Source organism: Hemitrygon akajei, chromosome 3 (assembly GCF_048418815.1).
Source record: "Hemitrygon akajei chromosome 3, sHemAka1.3, whole genome shotgun sequence".
NCBI lineage: Eukaryota > Metazoa > Chordata > Chondrichthyes > Myliobatiformes > Dasyatidae > Hemitrygon > Hemitrygon akajei.
Genome location: NC_133126.1, coordinates 30,781,951 through 30,799,863, shown reverse-complemented (window position 1 = coordinate 30,799,863; position 17,913 = coordinate 30,781,951). Strand labels below are relative to the sequence as shown.

Below are 17,913 nucleotides of genomic sequence, written 5' to 3'. Positions count from 1 at the left end.
TCCATGGATTTTGAGTGTAACTGACCCGTAATTTTTGACCTTCTGTGTAGATAATGGTGACATCTTCTGGTTTCCCCTGGAAACAACCTCAACGCTAACCATCCCCATTCCACAAAGTGTGTGTGGGCACTCAGCGACCTATGACCCTGATGCCAACCGTATTTACATATTTGGAGGGAAGAACGATGCTAAATGTTTCAACGACATCTATGTCCTGGACACCTTGACCTGGAAGTGGTCCTTCATGGTTGTGAGTAAGGACAGCTGTTGAAATTTGGGATCAGTGGAGTGGGAAGCTGCTTATCCCTGGGGCCTGTAACCTGGCAATGGCGAGGCCGTGCTCTTCAGCAACTGGCCCAACCAGTCCAGTGTCCCCTTCACCATCAGGTTTGATTACCTGACAGGGCTGGAGATCTGGTTTGGAGAGGCCAAGGCACATAACAAGAATTAGCTGGAGCGGACTGGGAAGGTAAAAACAGAAATTGAGACTGTGTGGAGGATGCACCTTATTGGTAACTGGGATTTAATTTAATTTTGTATATTACTTAATGTAATTTATAGTTTTTATTGCAATATTCTGCTGCTGCAAAACAACAAATTTCATGACATCTGCCGGTGATATTAAACCTGATTTTGATTAGTTAGGTGTGAGGTGCCCTCAAGGCTGCTTTCTTGCCACAAGTGTGCCTCATTCCCTACTCCTCCAGCTTGGGAATTACTCGAGCTGTCTTCAGGTTCTCCTGTGGATCCAAGATAGAGCGAGTCAGATAGGTCACAATGTATAAGTCCCTGGGGACAACGGGAGCAATAACGCCCAATGTCTCCCTCATCGTGATGACCACCTTCGAGTGTTGCTACATCCTGCAGTCTGAGGAGCCTAAATACACATGCACCGAGTATCACGATGTGCATGTGCTGAGCTTCTGTCTGTCCCCCGCATTCTGGCCCATTTGACTCACAACGTCCCAGTCAGCTGGATGTCGCCACACTGCATGGAAAAATTCATCTGGGCTAACACCTTTTCCAACGTCGATCCGGGTGGGAGTGGTCGGCATGGGACATTCTGCAGACACTGCAGGAGATGGACTCGATGGGCACAGTGGAGTGGTTTCCTGAGCAAACTCAGGAACTCTGGCAAAATGCCTCACCAACAGGCATCAAGACATTGGTGATGAGACAGTCAGATCCTTCCTGCCCCTCGAGACTGTTTCCCCGTTCAGTGTGGCATGGCTGTTCTCTGTCTCTACTCCACCTGCCTGGTTTTGTAGCCCACAGTCCATTAGAAACTGAATGTAAGTTTATTTACGCAGAGAGTGGTAAGTGCGTGGAGCATGCTGCCAGGGATGCTGGTGGAGACAGATACAATAGGGGCATTTAAGAAACACTTGGATAGGCTATGTGGGAGGGAAGGGTTAGATTGATCCAAGAGCAGGTTATAGGTTCAGCACAACATTGTGGGCTGAACGGCCTGTACAGAGCTATAGTGTTCTATGTACTATGAACGTGTATAATATTGTAAAGGACAGGGAGAGGTAGAAGGAATGAAAGGAAGTGTCTGATAGAATGGAGAGTGAACGATAAAAGAGCTGGTGATTAATTAAAAACACATCCATCTCGGTTGTGTAATTTTCGACTGACCTGTTCACCCCTCCCTCCAGCCTGATGGATTTGGGACGGGAGTGTCAGGGTGGCGTGGTAGTATAATGTTACACTTTACAGTTCCAGCAATCATCGACCCAGGTTCAATTCTTGCCGCTGTCTGTAAGGAGTTTGAATGTTCTCCCCATGACCAAAGGCGTAACAATGCTTTGCTCGTGCCAGAGGCATGGTGATACTTGCGAGCTGCTGTAGGCACATCCTCAAACTGCATTGGTCACTGACACAAACAACAAGCTTTACTGTTTTGATGTACATCGGACAAATGAAACTCATCTCTCTTTCTTTCCCTCTGCACCCCCCCCCCCCCCACGCTGCAGGGGAAGGGGAAGGTGCCATCCTTGGCCTATCACAGTGCCGTTGTCTTCCAGCGGGAGCTCTTCATCTTCGGTGGCCTCCTCTTCCGGCCCCCCCAGGGGGGGCAGGTCTACAGCAACACCCTCTACATCTTCAACCCTGAGCACGAGATCTGGTACCAGCCCATCGTGGTGGGGGAGAGGCCACTGCCTCGCTGTGGGTAAGTAGCTCGTGGAGCTGTTGGAACTGACCCAAGGAGGACAGCTGGCCAGTGGGTTTATTATTGTCACATGTACAGTGGAAAACTGATGGAGACCACATTCCATTCTCAAGATGATTAGACTCTGCAATGCCAGCACACCCTTTCAAACAGAATTCTTCACAATACTCTAATACTCTGACCAATGCTTCGTAAAGCCTCAGCATTACACCCTTGCTTTTATATTCTGATCCTCTTGAAATGAATGCTAACATTGCACTTGCCTTCCTCACTACTGCCCGTTAACTAGGGCTTCCAAGTGCTCTTGCACTTCTGATTTCTGAATTTACTCCCTGGTTAGAAAATAGTCTACACTTTTATCTCTTCTACCAAAGTGCATAACCATACACTTTCCTACACTGTATTGCAAATGGCACTACTTTACCCATTCTCCTAATCTGTCCAAATCCTTCTGCTTTCTCAACACTACCTGCCCCTCTACTTATATTTGTATCACCCACAAGCGGGAGAGGGAGAAAGAAGAGTTGAGTTGCCCGGGCATTCGCCACAGCCTCACTGAGGAGCCCCTGTCAAACAACGGACCTCTGCTCCTCCCCGTGTCGGCACTGTAGCTTTAGCCCGTCAGCCCCTTAACGCTGTAGCTCTGACTCTTTATCTCTCCACCTCCAGTCACACTGCCACGCTCCTGAGAGATAAACTGATCATTTTCGGTGGAAATCGGAGCTGCGTGTTCCTGAACGACCTGCACATACTGGATCTCGGTGAGGCGACGGCGTGGGGTCAGTATGGGGGGTGCCTGTGACCAGTGATAGAAATTGCCCAGCACTCAGTTCACCCTGCTACTGGAAGGGTGATGGGAGGGAAATGCTTTGGAGCAAGAGCAGAAGAATGTGTGCATCAGAAGTGAGAGCTTTCTGTGGCCATGATATTTTTTTTAAAAAAAGCATCACAGTTAAAATAATTAACAAAGGGTGATGAGAAATGAAGAAAGAGGGGGTTTTTCTTCAAAGATGCATCTATTATCAAAACGTGTATCAAAGACAACTCTGAAATTTGTCTTCTCCAGATAGCCTCGAAACAAAGAAAGAACATGAAACTCATTCAGAGAGAACCCTCCCCCCCCACTGTACAAAAAGAATGGCTTCCCAATAATCAACCCACCCATAACTCCCTCCCCCCTGCACAAAAGAACAGGAAAATAGACCCCCCCCAAAAAAACAGCCTCACCCCCGCACGAAAAATTAACAAAACACTAACGGAAAATCAACCCCAGACACATCTGCCTCGCAAAACAAAATGGAAAAGGAATGGGCGACTTTTATATTTTAAAAAATACCCCAGAATATAAAACCTTAAGTCTGAAATAGTCCACAGTCCATAAACACAGAACCTTGGTACCATCCTATGATATCACAGACATTCACTGACAGAGAGGGACACTACATGAGGCAGAGAGGTCTACCCAGCCGCTACAGCGAGAAATTGCCTTTCAACTTACTAGAGAGCATTGGCCATCAGCTTTTTTGCTGTTGATGTTTCTGTAGCAGGCAATTTCTTTTTTTAACAAGGTCAGGTTGCTAGCTCGACGCTCAACCCAGCACAGATAGAAAGCATGCACAGGAGCCGGCTGGATTTGAACTTGGGACCTTCCGCCCCAAAGTCCAGCGCTGATGCCATTGCACCACCAGCTGGTGGCTATAAAAGAAGTCCTGATCCTTCGGGCCGGGATGCAAGTAGGAGGTGTCTGTATGGGTTGCTGCTCCACACCCTCCACTTCCTTGCCCTTGTCCACAGTCCCGACACGCCATGGCGGTCGGTCTTTCCACCTGGAGGTGAGGAGGGTCCGCACTGGAAGTCCCTTTACGAGGGGGTTCTTCTCATGCACCTGGGGGATCCCGGCTGGAGGGTGCTGCATAGAGCGGTGCCCTGCAATAAGTTCTTCAGTTTGTAGACGGATCTCCCACCCGCATGTAATTTCTGTGGGCTGGAGGAGACCGTGTACCACAAGTACCTGGAGTGGGCGAGGCTGCAGCCCCTTTTTGCGTATTTGTGTGGGCTGCTTCTTGCCTTTTGGTTGCACTTTAGCCCCACCCTATTTATATATGGTCATCCAGTAAGGAGGGGGGCATGGAGGGGTGAGGATGTCCTTGTTAACTTGCTCTTGGGGCTGGTGAAAACAGCCATCTGTGGGTCTTGGAAACGGGTGGCGTGAGGATGTGCCTGACAATGTTTAGAGGGTATGTTTGTGCTCGGGTAAATATTGAAAAGGAACACGCACAGTCCAAGGCGACCTTAGAGCTGTTCCGGGACTGTTGGACTCCGCGGGGTGTATATGCCATCATTGATAGAGATGGGAACATCTTGGTTTAATGTGTATTGTCTATTTGTAGTGAAGTAATTGTGTCAGTCACTGTTTTGTATATATTGTATAGCACCAATATTTGTAATAAAGGAATTTTGTTATATATATAAAAGAAGCTGCCACAGCGAGCCAGACAACGATCGGCCGCTCTCAGACTCCTTCTCCAGCAGTGACCAAAAGGCAGGCAGTCGGCACTGAATCTCTCGCTGGCGTTCTGTGTGCACCTCGATGTCTCAGATCCTATGCAGAGCTTTTACCCAGGGTGGAAATGGCTAGTATCAGAGGGTATAATTTTGAGGTGATTAGAGGAAAGTATAGGGGGATGTTGGAGGTAAGTTTTTTTTTAACACAGTGTTGGGTGCATGAACATACTGCCAGTGACTGTGGTAAAGGCAGGTACATTAGGGATAGTTAAATTCTTAAATAAGCAGATGGATGAAAGAAAAATCAATCTCTATGTGGGAGGGAAGGTTTCAAGGTGCATTTATCATCGAAGTATGTATATTATATACAACTTTTAAGATCCATCTCCTTGCAGGCAACTGCAAAACTGAAGAAACCCAATAGAACTCATTGAAAAAAGACAGTCAAACACCCAATATGCGTACAAAAGAAATAAATTGTGCAAACAATAAAACAAAGTAACACTCAGAACTAAAGTTTACGAAAGTGAATCCACAACCACGAAGCCAGCTCATCGCTGCAGCCAGTCAGGAGCCCATTAATTGCAGGCCGCAGCCTCAGTTCTGTGCTGAGATGAGCAAACTCCCAGAGCAGTGAGCTGAATATCTGCCCCTCCCTCGACTCTGGCCCCGACACTCCAATCTTTTCAATCTGGCCCGGTATTTAAATTGACCAAACATCGGATCGTTCCTCGCTCCCGGGCTCCCCTTTGACTCGGCCCATACCTGCCACGCTGCAGCCTTACTGCACCTCGTGACTGCAGTTCACACCACAAAAATGCCAGGTCATACTGGCAGTTCAAAAGCACAGCACTGAAAGGGAAGTTACAAGCTATCGATTGTAGTGATCATTATCCAGGAAAAGTGTGATTAATACAGCAGTTAGTAGTTCTGTTTGCTGCCAGTAAGGCATCGCTGTGTCTCACTAGCGTCATCTTAAACCGTTTCCTACAGTGATCTTAGAGCATGTTAAAAGGTCGGCAAAACATCGTGGGTGAAGGACCTGTACTGTGTTGTATTGTTCTGGAACGTGGGAATATGTGTGGTTCATTAACTAAACATTGTCAGGGTGGGGAAGACACTGGAATGTTCCAGAAAGGAACTGATGTAGATTGATGCCAGATTAGCCTCACAGTCTGCTGATTCTATCTCCTGTCCATTTCCCCTAGGTTTCATGGAGTACGTGAGCGTACAAATCCCAGGTCCTCCTGCTCCACGATGGTAGGTCTTGCCCTAGGGGAACGAGGGTGTGTGTAAACCACAGGGTTCAACAAATGGTGCTGGTCAGGGAGCTTGCTCTCCTCGTACAGGTGAAGCAGTGGCTAGCTGGTTACTGTGGAGTGAGGAAGCACTGACTCCAGCAAGGGCAGAGGCGAAGGCACTGGATGTGTGTGATTTCTATTGCTGGTTACACCGCTGGTATTTGTGGCAGCAATGAAGATCTTCTATCTCTGGTGGTGTTCAGGGCTTCCCTCATCACGTCAGTAGCTCGGTTTTCACTACTGTCAGTCATGCAAGTCCCAGAGCAGACTTAGGAATGCCATCGCTCTCAGATGTAGAAGGATTCTTCATTGCTGTTTCCATAACAGTTTTGTTTTACCAGTCAGGGTTGTTAGCCCTGAGCTGAACCCCGAACCTGGAGGACTGGTGGCCTGCTCTTAGTCTGGCCTCTACCCTTTGACCTGCTTGGCATGGGTGACCCTACCAAGAGCCAAAACGTAAAGCCCTGACTCCAGCCCATATAGCTCTCCAGGTCATTGAGGCACGTAAGCCTCCAAAACTTGTTGGGGTCTTCTTGGAGCTGATGTGTGTGGTAGGACAGAATCTTACATAGTACAGCACAAGAATAGGATCTTTGGCCCACCACATCTGTGCTAACCATGATGCCAATTTAAACTGATGCCATGTGCCTGGGTTCCAGTTCATGTGTCTGCCTGAATGCCTCCCAAATAATTCCATTGTATCTGCTTTCACCATCTCCCTGCCAGAGTGGTTCAGACTCCCATGACTCAGTACAAAAGAAAAATCAAAACTTGTCTTGCAAATCCCCCTTAAACTTCCCCTCACACCATAAACTGAAGCCCTCTAAACAGTCAAAGCTTTGGGCCAAGACCCTTCCTCAGGACTGGAAAGGGGGCCAACGACAGAATAAGAAGGTGAGGGGGAGGGGAAAGGACTACAGGCTGACAAGTCTGGCTAAGCACATGGTCAAAGAGTTGGATGGCAGTAGAAATCACGGGGAGCAGTGAGAGAGAGTCTCACTGAACTGTCAAAGAGAACATTTAAACTTCAGGCTAAGCATACTACACAGTATGATGGTGTTCTGAGGGCAGCCCGCAAGTGCCACAAGAGCATGCCCACAACTCCGTAACCATTACCCGTTTGTCTTTGGAGGGGAGGATGCTAGATCAGCCAGAAGAAAGACAAGGTGGATCTGTGCAAAGTGCAACACCTCTCATTCATCTAGATTAAACTCAGTCTGTTACTTTAACCCCAAATTTCCTGCTGTATCCCTCAACAACCTCTTTTGCTACCCATAACTCCACCTATTGTTATTTCATATGCAAACTTGTCAATTGGACTACATACATCTTCATCCAAATCATTGCAAACTGTGGATCCCAAGTGCCTTATGCTTAGTTTGGAAAAAATATAGTCTGATTAGGGATTGTCAGCATGCCTTTGTGAGGGGTGGGTCATGAATTCTTTAAGGATGTGACAAAACACATAGATGGAGGTAAAGCAGTGGATGTGGTGGATATGGATTTTAGTGAGACATTTGATAACGAAAGTCATTTTCGAACTCATTTCGAAAGGCAAGAGGCACTGGATCCGAGGAAACTTGGCTGTGTAAGTACAGGATTGGCTTGCCTTCCACCCTCTGCTTTCTACAGAGGGTGGGTACAGATGGTATGTATTCTGCCTGGAGGTCAGTGACCAGTGGTGTTCTGCAGGAATTTGTTCTGGGACCCCTGCTCTTTGTGACTTGGATGAAGAAGTGGAAGGGTGGGATAGTAAGTCTGCAGATGACACAAAGAATGGTGGTGGTGTGGATCGTGTAGAAGGTTATTGAGTGTACAATAGGTCATTGATAGGATGCAGAGCTGAACTGAGAGGTGTCAGTTGGAGTTCAACATAGAAAAGTGTGGAGTGATTCACTTTGGAAGGTCAAGTTTGAAGGTAGCATGCAGAGATAGTGGAAGAATTCTTGGCAGTATGGAGGAACAGAGATCTTATGCCCCATATCATAGATCCCTAAATGCTGCAGCACAAATTGATCAGGTGGTTAAGAAGACATATGGTGTTTTAGCATTCATTAGTTGCAGGATTGAGTTTAAGAGCTGGGAGGTTAATGTCGCAGCTCTATAAACCCCTGGTTAGACCACACTTGGAATATTGTGTTCAGTTCTGGTTGCTCATTCTTGGCAAGATGTGGAAGCATCAGAGAGGATGCAAATGAGATTTACCAGGATAGAAAACTTCTCATTTGAGGATAGGTTGAGCAAGCTAGGGTTTTTCTCTTTACAACAAAGGAGGATGAGAGGTGACTTGATAGTGGTATAACAAGAGGATAAGAGGCATAGATAGAGTGGACACATGAAGCTTTTTCCTCAGAGTGGAAATGGCTAATATGAAGGGGCATTCTTTTAAGGTGACTGGAGGAAAGTCTCGGGAGGGGGGTTTATGTTAGAGGTAGATATTTTTAGAGAGAGTGGTGACTGCATCAAGCACCTGACTGAGGTGATGAGTAGAGGCAGATACATTAGGGGTATTTAAAATAGTTTTTAAAAAGGCGATGGAGAAGGGAAAGGTTGGATTGCTCTTGGAGCAGGTTAAAAGATCCATACAGCTTCACAGGCAAAAGGATACTGTGCTGTCCTACGGCAGTGTATATGGAGCTAAGCTCTGTGTCTTAACCCATGCCCTAGGATTATGTAATGTGGGGGGGGGGGGGGTGCTAGGGGAGAGATGGTCAATCAGGACAAAACCAAAGTCATTAGAAAACCAAATAGATATTACAATGGGGATTAAACTCTGTGGGAGCTGCTTGTAAAGCCTTCAGTAATTTCTCTTTGATTCCTTCAGAAATTCAACATAACTTCCAAGAAAAGTGTAAAATAAATGGAATTTTGTCTTGTTTTAGTCACCATGCTGCTGTGCCTGTGAATAAGAACAAGGTTCTGATAAGCGGTGGATATAATCTGACTGGGGCCCTGCGCGATGTGTTTATCCTCAACCTAGGTAGGTGGAACCTTGTCTGTGTGGCTGCGAACCAGTTATTTCTCACCCTGCGGTGGGGGGGAAGGTAGTGGGTGGGAGTTGTTCTGGCCCTCTTTCCCTCAGTTGATTTCCTTGGCATCTTGGTGTTCCAGACTCAGAATTACTGTCCACTGTCCCTTGGCCATTTCCCTTGCATGATTTCAGCATAACAAAGGGTTATAATCTCTAATAAGAGCTAAGGAACCAATGGTTCAATTATTTTATTACTGAAGCCATACCTAGACCACAAGACATGGGAGCAGAATTAGGCCATTCAGTCCATTGAGTCTGTTCCGCCATTCCATCATGGCTGATCCCAGAACACACTCAACCCCATACACCAGCCTTCTCGCCATATCCTTTGATGCCCTGACCAATCAGGAAACTCAGTTTTCACTTGAAATATACCCATGGACTTGGCCTCGACTGCAGTCTGTGGCAAAGCATTCCACAGACTCACTACTCCCTGGCTAAAAAAAAATCCTCCTTACCTCTAAAGGGTCATCCCTCAATGTTGAGTCTGTGCCCTCTAGTTCTGGATGCCCCCACCACAGGGAACATCCTCTCCACATCCTCCTTATCTAGTCCTTTCAACATTCGGTAGGTTTCAATGAGATCCCCCTACATTCTTCTAAATTCCAGTCAGTACAGGCCCAAAGCTGCCAAGTGCTTCTCGTATGTTAACCCTTTCATTCCTAGAATCATCCTTGTGAACCTCCTCTGGACTGTCTCCAATGACAACACATCCTTTCTGAGATATGGGGCCCAAAACTGTTGACAATACTCCACCTGACTAGTGTACTATAAAGCCTTCGCATTATCTCCTTGTTTTTATATTCTATTCCCCTTGAAATAAATGTTGACATTGCATTTGCTGCCTTTACCACAGATTCAAACTGTAAATTAACCTTCTAGGAATCTTGCACGAGGACCCCTAAGTCCCTTTGTACCTCTGATGTTTGAATCTTCTCACTATTTAGACAACAGTCCGTACTATTGTTCCTTTTACCAAAATGCATTATTGTATATTTCCCAACACTTCCATCTGCCACTTTTTTGTCCATTCTTCCAATTTGTCTAAGTCCTGCTACAATCATATTGTTTCCTCAGTGCTACCTACCCTTCCACCTGTCTCCGTATCATTGGCAAACTTTGCCACGAATTCGTTATCCAAACCATTGACAAAAAAACGTGAAAAGTAGCAGCCCAAATACTGACCCCTGAGGAACACCAGTAGTCACTGGCAGTCAAACAGAGAAGGCCCCCTTTATACCTACTCGCTGCCTCCTGACTGTCAACCATTCCTCTATCCCTACCAGTACCTTTCCTGTAACGCCATAGGATTTTATCTTGTTAAGTCGCCTAGTGTGGCACCTTATCAAATGACTTCTGAAAATCCAAGTAAAAACTTGAAATACTGTGTACAGATTTGGTGAAGAAAGATGTGATCAAACTGGAAAGAATGCAGAAAAGATTCACTAGGATATTGCATGGACTTGAGGAGCTGAGTTAGAAGGAGAGGTTGCGTAGAGCAGGACTTTATTCATTGGAATGTAGAAGATTGAGGGCTGACTTCATAGACATATATAAGATCATGATGGGCATAAACAAGTGAAAAAAGCTCACAGTCTTTTTCCAGGGAGTGAGTGCTGAAAGCAACAGGGCATAGGTTTAAGATACGAGCTAAGATATTTAATGGGTACATTTAGGGGCAATTTCTTCACGAGAAGGGTGTGTATACTTGGTAGAAAGGGTGGAATATTTATTATATTAGCAACATTTAAAAACCATTTAGATAAGTACATGGATAGGGAAGATTTAGAGGACTATGTGCCAATTGTGGGCAGGGGGGACTAGTTTGCTGGGCATGGACAAGTTGGGCTGAAAGGCCTGTTTCTAAACTGTAAAACTCTGACTCTGTTACTCTTGTCCTCCTCTTCCTCCCCTTATCCCCCATCTAGTTTCCATGGCAATGATTCCTTAGCCCTTATAGGGCCCTTTCTTTCACTAAACACATGCTGGGAAAACTCCACTTCCATTCCTGCCACAGTTATCGTGTAGACAGAGCACTGGTGGGGCAGATCTTACAATCTGTTGCTCCAGTGGAAGAACAGAGGAGACTATTCAGCCCCTCTTGTTTGTTCTTATTCAGTGGCACCAAGGCAGAACTTATTACTGCATAGTCAGCTGATCTTGCAACAAGCCCTAACTGCCCACCAGGCTCTGGTATTGTGCAAACATAGGAATGGAGAGCAGGAGGAAGCTACTGGTCTTCTTGAGCCAGTCCCACTGTTCGACAACATTGTGACTAATCTGACCGTAACCTCAAATTCACGCTCCTGTCTTCCCCGATAACTGTCCACCCCCTCATCCGTCAAAAGCCTATCTTCCTCTGCCTTATTTAAAGACAGATTCTGTTGCCCTTTGAGGTCAAAATCCTCAGAAAATGTCACCTTGCTTTGTCTTAAAAGGCCTTGCCTTCTGTTTATACAGTGACACCAAGTTCTGGCTTCTCTGCAAGGAGGAGACCCCTTCTATACAGTACATCCACTCTGTTGAGCCCTCAGTATTTCAATCAATAGAGGTATGTAAAATGAGGCAGGGTGTCGATAGGGTAAATGCAAGCAGGCTTTTTCCACTGAGGATGGGTGACACCAAAACTGGAGGTCACAGGTTAAGGGTGAAAGGTGAAACCTGAGGGGGAGCTTCCTCACTCAGAGGATGGTGCGAGCGTGGAACGAGCTGTCGGTGGAAATGTTGGATGTGATTTTAAATGCAACGTTTAAGAGCATTGACAAACATTCGACATTTGTCCCTCCTGGCACTTGTCCCTGCAAGCAGCCAATGTGCTACACCTGCCCATTCACCTCCGTTCAGTGGTCCCAAACAGCCCTTCCAGGTGAGGCAACACTCCATCTGTGAACCTGCTGGGGCTGTCTGTTGTGTCTGGCACTCCCAATGCGGCATCCTCTACATTTGGTAAGACCCATCATGAATCGGAGGACTGCTTAGTTGAGCACCTCCTCTCCATCTGCCTAAAGTGGCGAAATATTTTAATTCTGATTCCCATTCCAACATGTTGGTCCATGGCCTCCTCTTGTACCACGATGAGACCACCCTGGGACCGTCACCTTGTGTTCCATCTAGGTAGCCTCCAAACTGATAGCATGAATGTAGATTTCTCCTTCTGGTTTAAAAAAAATAATTTCCCTCTCCATCCCCTCTGTTTCTGTCCCCCACTGACTTTTTACCTCTTCTCACCTGACCATCACCTCCCTCTGATTCCCCTCATCCTTCCCTTTCTCCTGTGGTTCTCTCTCCTCTCCTATCAGATTCCTTCCTCTCCAGCCCTTTACCTTTCCTACCCACCTAGCTATCCTTTCTTTCCCCTCACTCCACCTTTTTATTCTGACGTCTTCTCCCTTCCTTTTCAGTCCTGAAGAAGGGTCTCCACCTGAAACATCGACTGTTTGTTCATTTCCTTAGATGCTGCCTGACTTGCTGAGTTCTTCCAACATTTTGTGTGTTGCTTTGGAGATCCTTGTGTTTGCATTAGGAGAAGTTTGGATAAATACACTGATGGGAGAGGTACGGAGGCCCATGGTCCAGGTGCATGTAGATGTGACTAGGCAGGAGTAGATAGGCCAAAGGGTCTGTTTCTGTGCTGTTGTGCTTCATAACGCTGATTTGTGTTGATCATCTAAATTCCAATAAACACTAATCTGGCCTCTCCAACTGTTCCTCAGGCAGACAACCCGCTGACTCCTGGTATCAGTCCTGTAAACCTTCACTGAACTGATTCCCGTGCTTTTTTCACTCTGTAGACTTGAGAGATCAGATCAGTCATGATCTTATCAAAGGGCGCAGCAGGTTTAAGGGACCGAGGAGCTATGCAGCATCAAAAGTTATCGAGTTGTACAGCATCAAAAGCCCCTTTGGCTCATAAGTGTCATGCAAACCAAGTTGTACTATAGAGGTTAGTGTAGTACTTTACAACATTCGTGATCATGGGTTTGATTTCTGCTGCTATCTGTAAGGAGTTTGTACGTTCTCCCTGTGACTGCATGGGTTTCCTCTGGGTGCTCTGGTTTCCTCCCACATTCCTAAGACATGAGTTAGAATTAGTAAGGTGTGGGCATGGTATGTTGGCACCAGAATCATAGTGACACTTGCAGGCTGTCCTAGACTGTTGATGCAAATGGCGTATTTTACTGTATGTCTCTATGTACATGTTACAAATGTCTTTCTTCCTCTAGCACTTGGCCCCTATCCATAAAAAAAAACTCTTGTCATCTGAGTAGCTGTCATTATCTGCATTGTGTAGTACAGTGCCTTGAAAAAATATTTAGCTCCCATCCAGGAGTATTACAACAAGGGATTTTGTTTGATCAAATTAACTAAGAATTTTTATTTGTGGATCACAAATTTGCTCCTTTTTTCACAGTTGAGCCCCAAAAAATTGTAAAGCATGGAAAAACTAAAAATCCAGAAACTGAAATGTCAGCATTTCAAAAGAATTCATCCCCCTTTCCTCAGTTGAACTACCTCTCACAGCTACTACAACCAGAGTAGTCTTTTTGGATAAATCTCTATTAGCTTTGCACAACATGACGGAGCAAGATTTGGCCATTCCTCCTTGCAAAATTGCTCAAGTTGTGCCAGGTTATTTTGGGAGCGGCAGTGGACAGCAATCTTGAGGTCTTGCCAGAGATGTTCGATTGGGTTAAGGTCAGGATTCTGACTGGGCCACTCAGACATCAATTTTCATCATTTGAAGCCACTCCATGGTTGCTGTCCTGCTGAAAGATGAACTTCTCGCCCAGTATTAAGTTTTCTGGTAAACACTACTGGGCTTTTATCCAGGATCTCTTTGTATTTAGCAGCGTTCATCTTCCCCTCAGTCCTGATTAGATTTCTAGTCTCTGCCGCTGAAAAGCATCACCAAAGCATGATGTTACTCCACCTTACTTCACAGTAGGGATGGTGTAATCTGGCTGGTGTAGTATTAGATTTATGCCACATCTACCACTTAGCATTGAGGCCAAAAAGATCAACGCTTGTCTCATCTGACCACAAGACCATCTTCCTCATCTTTATAGTATCTTTTATGTGTTGCTTTGCAAAGTTTTATGGCAAAGACCAGAATCAGGTTTAATATCACTAACGTACGTTGTGAAATTTGTTAACTTTACAGCAAAGTGCAATAAAATACAGAGGGAAATATAGAGGGATAAAAACTGAATTACATTAAGTATATGTATGGCTATTAAATAGTTGTTAAACTAAGTAGTGCAAAAAAACCAAAAAATGTGGTGAGGTAGTGTTCTTGGGTTCAATGTCCATTTAGAAATTGGATGGCCGAGGGGTAGAAGCTGTTCCTGAGTCGCTGAGTGTGTGCCTTCAGGTTCCTGTACCTCCTACCCGATGGTTACTATGAGAAGAGGGCATGTCCTGGGTGATGGGGTCCTTAATGATGGACACAGCCTTCCTAAAGCACTGCTCCTTGAAGATGTGTTGAATACTACAGAGGCTAGTACCCATGCTGGAGCTGACTAAGTTTACGAGTCTTTGTAACTGAACTTCATTCTTGTGCAGTAACACCCCCCCCCCCCCCCCATACCAGATGGTGATGCAGAATGCTCTCCACAGTTCATCTGTTGGAGATTTTGAGTGTCTTAGCTGACAAACTAAATCTCCTCAAACTTAAAATGAAATACAGCTACTGTCTTGCCTTCTTTACAGCTGCATCAATATGTTGTGTCCAGGTTAGGTCCTCAGAGATACTGACACACAAGAAGTTGAAATTGCTCACTCTTTGTTTCTGATCCCTCTGTGATGATTGGTTTGTGTTCCCTCTTGTGTGCTTTTTTGGTGGTCATGTGGCGAGTTTTGAATTTTTAGTTTTTCATACTTTACAATTTTCCCTGTTTTTTTGGGCCCTACTAAGAAAAAAAAGGACTATGTAATTCACAAATCAAAATTTTCAGTTAAATTGATCAAAATCTCTGTTTGTAATACTCTTTAATGTGAACAAAGGTATGGTGAGTGAATACTTTTTCAAGGCACTGCATATGACTGCATATTTGAGACTAGAACTAGGGGACATTGCCTCAAGATTCAGGGGAGATTTAGGACAGAGATGAGGAGAAACTGTTTTCCCCAGAGTAGTGAATCTGTGGAACTCTGCCCAGCGAAGTAGTTGAGGCTTCCTCATAAATATATTTAAGATACCATTAGATAGGTCTTTACATAGTAGGGGAATTAAGGGTTATGGGGAAATGGAAGGTAGATGGAGCTGAGTTTATGGACAGATCAGCCATGATCTTATTGAATGGAGGGGCAGGCTCAATGGGCCGGATGGCCTACTCCTGCTCCTATTTCTCATGTTCTTATGCTCCAAAGCTGTGATGGTGCTGTTGCTGTGGTCTCACCAGTAAGCCATCACCGCCCTGCTAACATTCAATCCTACCAATCAGCTATCTGCTGCTAGTTTTCCTCACTCATTGCTGTCTCTACACATCAGCCTTTTATGAATCATGCACTCTGACGCCCTTGTCCCTCAGTACACCTGGTCTCTGCAATCTCTCACCACACACTTCACTGCAAAACTGATTAGAAAACACTTGAAGCAGGAGTCCTGATGAATGGTCTTGGCCTAAAATGTCAACTGTTTATTCCTGTCCATGGATGCAACCTGACTTGCTGGGTTCCTCCAACATTTTGTGTGTGTGTGTTACTCAAGATTTCCAACAGCTGCAGAACCTCTTGTGTTTATAATCAGCAAACGCCCCCTTTGCTGGACATACTTGTACTCCATTAATGATGTACAGAGGATAGACCGGGCTCTTCAGTGCAGAGGATTATGGGTAATATGACCTCCATTATTAACAGACAGGGCAACTGAGTGGGAGCCTGGTTCGAGTTGAGAGATCATTTTATGAATATTGGTGACCTTTAGTGATCATTACGCTTGTGAAACTGAGAGAGTTGTAATAATGGAGTGTGCAACTACCAACACCGGGCAACTCTGTATCATGTGGACATCACCCAGCACTAACTCCTTCCTTTCCACCCTCTCTGCACCCCCAGACACCTACAACTGGAGCAGTCTGAATCACCATCCTCTGTGCTCTGTGCCAAGAGCAGGTCATAGCCTACTATACTTGAGCTCAAGTCAGGGCAGCACAGGGACCTGCCTCAAACTGCTGGTCTTTGGAGGTTCCAACAGCGCTGGACAGTTTTACAATGATACCCTTCAGGTCACCGTGGAGCTGGGTGAAGACTGCTCAGAAAAGCCCCATACATGAGATTATCCACGTATGCCAAGTGAAGGTGGCCTGACCAGTAAATAATTAAACTTTGATATTAAAATGTATCACTGGGACCTCGTCTCCTTATATTAATGAGAAAGGTAAAAAATCTGAGTAACTGATCAGGACTGTGTGGTCACAAACTTTTACCCTCTGGGTTCTGGCGTATTCTCTGGGGTGTAGGAGATGAGGGGAGATCTGATAAAGGTATATGGCTAATTGGCCATTGTAAACTGTCCTGTGATTAGACTAGGGTTAAATCGGGGTTGCTGGGCTGGAAGAGCCTATTCTGCACTGTATCTCACTAAATAGGTAAGAGTATTGAGTACAGGAGTTGGGATGATATGGTGAAGCTGTATAAAACGTTTGTGAGGCCAAATTTGGAGTATCATGCCATTCAGGTCACCTACCTACAAGAAAAATACCAATGTGATGTAAGTGCAGAGAAGTTTACAAGTATGTTGCCTTGACTTGAGGATTTGAGTTACAGGGAAAAGATGAATGGGTTAGTACTTTATTCCCTGGAACTTTGGAGAATGAGGGGAGATTTAATAGAGGAATACAAAATTGTGAGGGGTTTAGATAGGGTAAATGCAAGCAGGCCTTTTCCACTGATTTTGGGTGAGACTAGAACAAGAGGTCATGGGTTGAGGGTGAAAAGTGAAATGTTAAGGGGAATTTCACCCAGGATGGTGAGAATGTTGAACAAGCTGCCGTGGTTGATCTAAGTTAGATTTTAAACAGTTGGGAAAGTACATAGAAAGATGGAGGGCTGTGTTCTGTGTGTGGGTCGTTGGGTCCTGGCATGGACTAACTGGTCCAGAGTGCCTGTTTCTGTGCTCTACGACTGTATTTGGGCAGTAGAGGGTTTGTGAAACTTTATGGTTTAGAGTTCTCTTTTGAAGTGAATAGTAAGAGAACTGAAAGAAATAATTCTTGGATTCCTCATTATATGAAGGCTGTGTAAGCTTTAGAAAGGCTGTCAAGGAGATTTACCAGGATGCTGTTTGGATTAGAGTGCATGTATTAAGATAGGTTGAGCGAGCTATGGTTTTTCTCTTTGGAGTGGAGGAGGATGATGACTTGATTGAGGTGTACAAAATGATAAGATGCATAAACAGACTGGACAACTAGAGACTGGGATGGAAATGGCTAACAAAGGGCTATAATTTTAAGGTGATTTACTGAACTTTTAACCTACTCCACAACCCTTCTCTCCCACATAGCCCTCCTTTTTCTTTTATCCATGTGCCATTCTAATAGTTTCTTAAATGTCCTAATGTAGCTGCCTCTCCCACCACCCCTGGTAGGGTGTTTCACACACCCATCATTCCGCAAAAAAAACCCTACAGTAGCTCTGACATCCTCTCTATACTTTCCCTTATTTTATCTTAAAGTAATGCTCCCTATCTTCATAAGACATGTTCAATAAACTAAGCACCATCCTGGTAAATCTTCTCTACACCCTCTCTAAAGCTTCCACATCCTTCCTTATAATGAGGCACCTAGAACTCATTTTAGGAAGGTATAGAGGAAGGTTTTTTAAAATACGAAAGCAGTGGGTGTATGGCGCGTGCTGCCAGGTGTGGTAGTAGAGGCAGATACATCAGGGACATTTAAGAAACT

The 17,913-nt window shown here is 45.2% G+C and overlaps 1 protein-coding gene across 1 annotated transcript in view; it reads left to right on the top strand.

The window, feature by feature from the left end:
- Nucleotides 1-16,314, top strand: part of LOC140723015 (kelch domain-containing protein 2) — a 38,119-nt gene extending 21,805 nt beyond the window's left edge. Inside the window, exons 8-13 of the mRNA XM_073037652.1 lie at nucleotides 51-250; nucleotides 1,977-2,173; nucleotides 2,843-2,934; nucleotides 5,887-5,938; nucleotides 8,862-8,959; nucleotides 16,067-16,314. Of these exons, the coding sequence (XP_072893753.1) occupies nucleotides 51-250; nucleotides 1,977-2,173; nucleotides 2,843-2,934; nucleotides 5,887-5,938; nucleotides 8,862-8,959; nucleotides 16,067-16,284 (857 nt within the window). The 3' untranslated portion in view covers nucleotides 16,285-16,314. The remainder of the gene's footprint in view (nucleotides 1-50; nucleotides 251-1,976; nucleotides 2,174-2,842; nucleotides 2,935-5,886; nucleotides 5,939-8,861; nucleotides 8,960-16,066) is intronic.
- The last annotated feature ends 1,599 nt before the right edge of the window (nucleotides 16,315-17,913 follow it).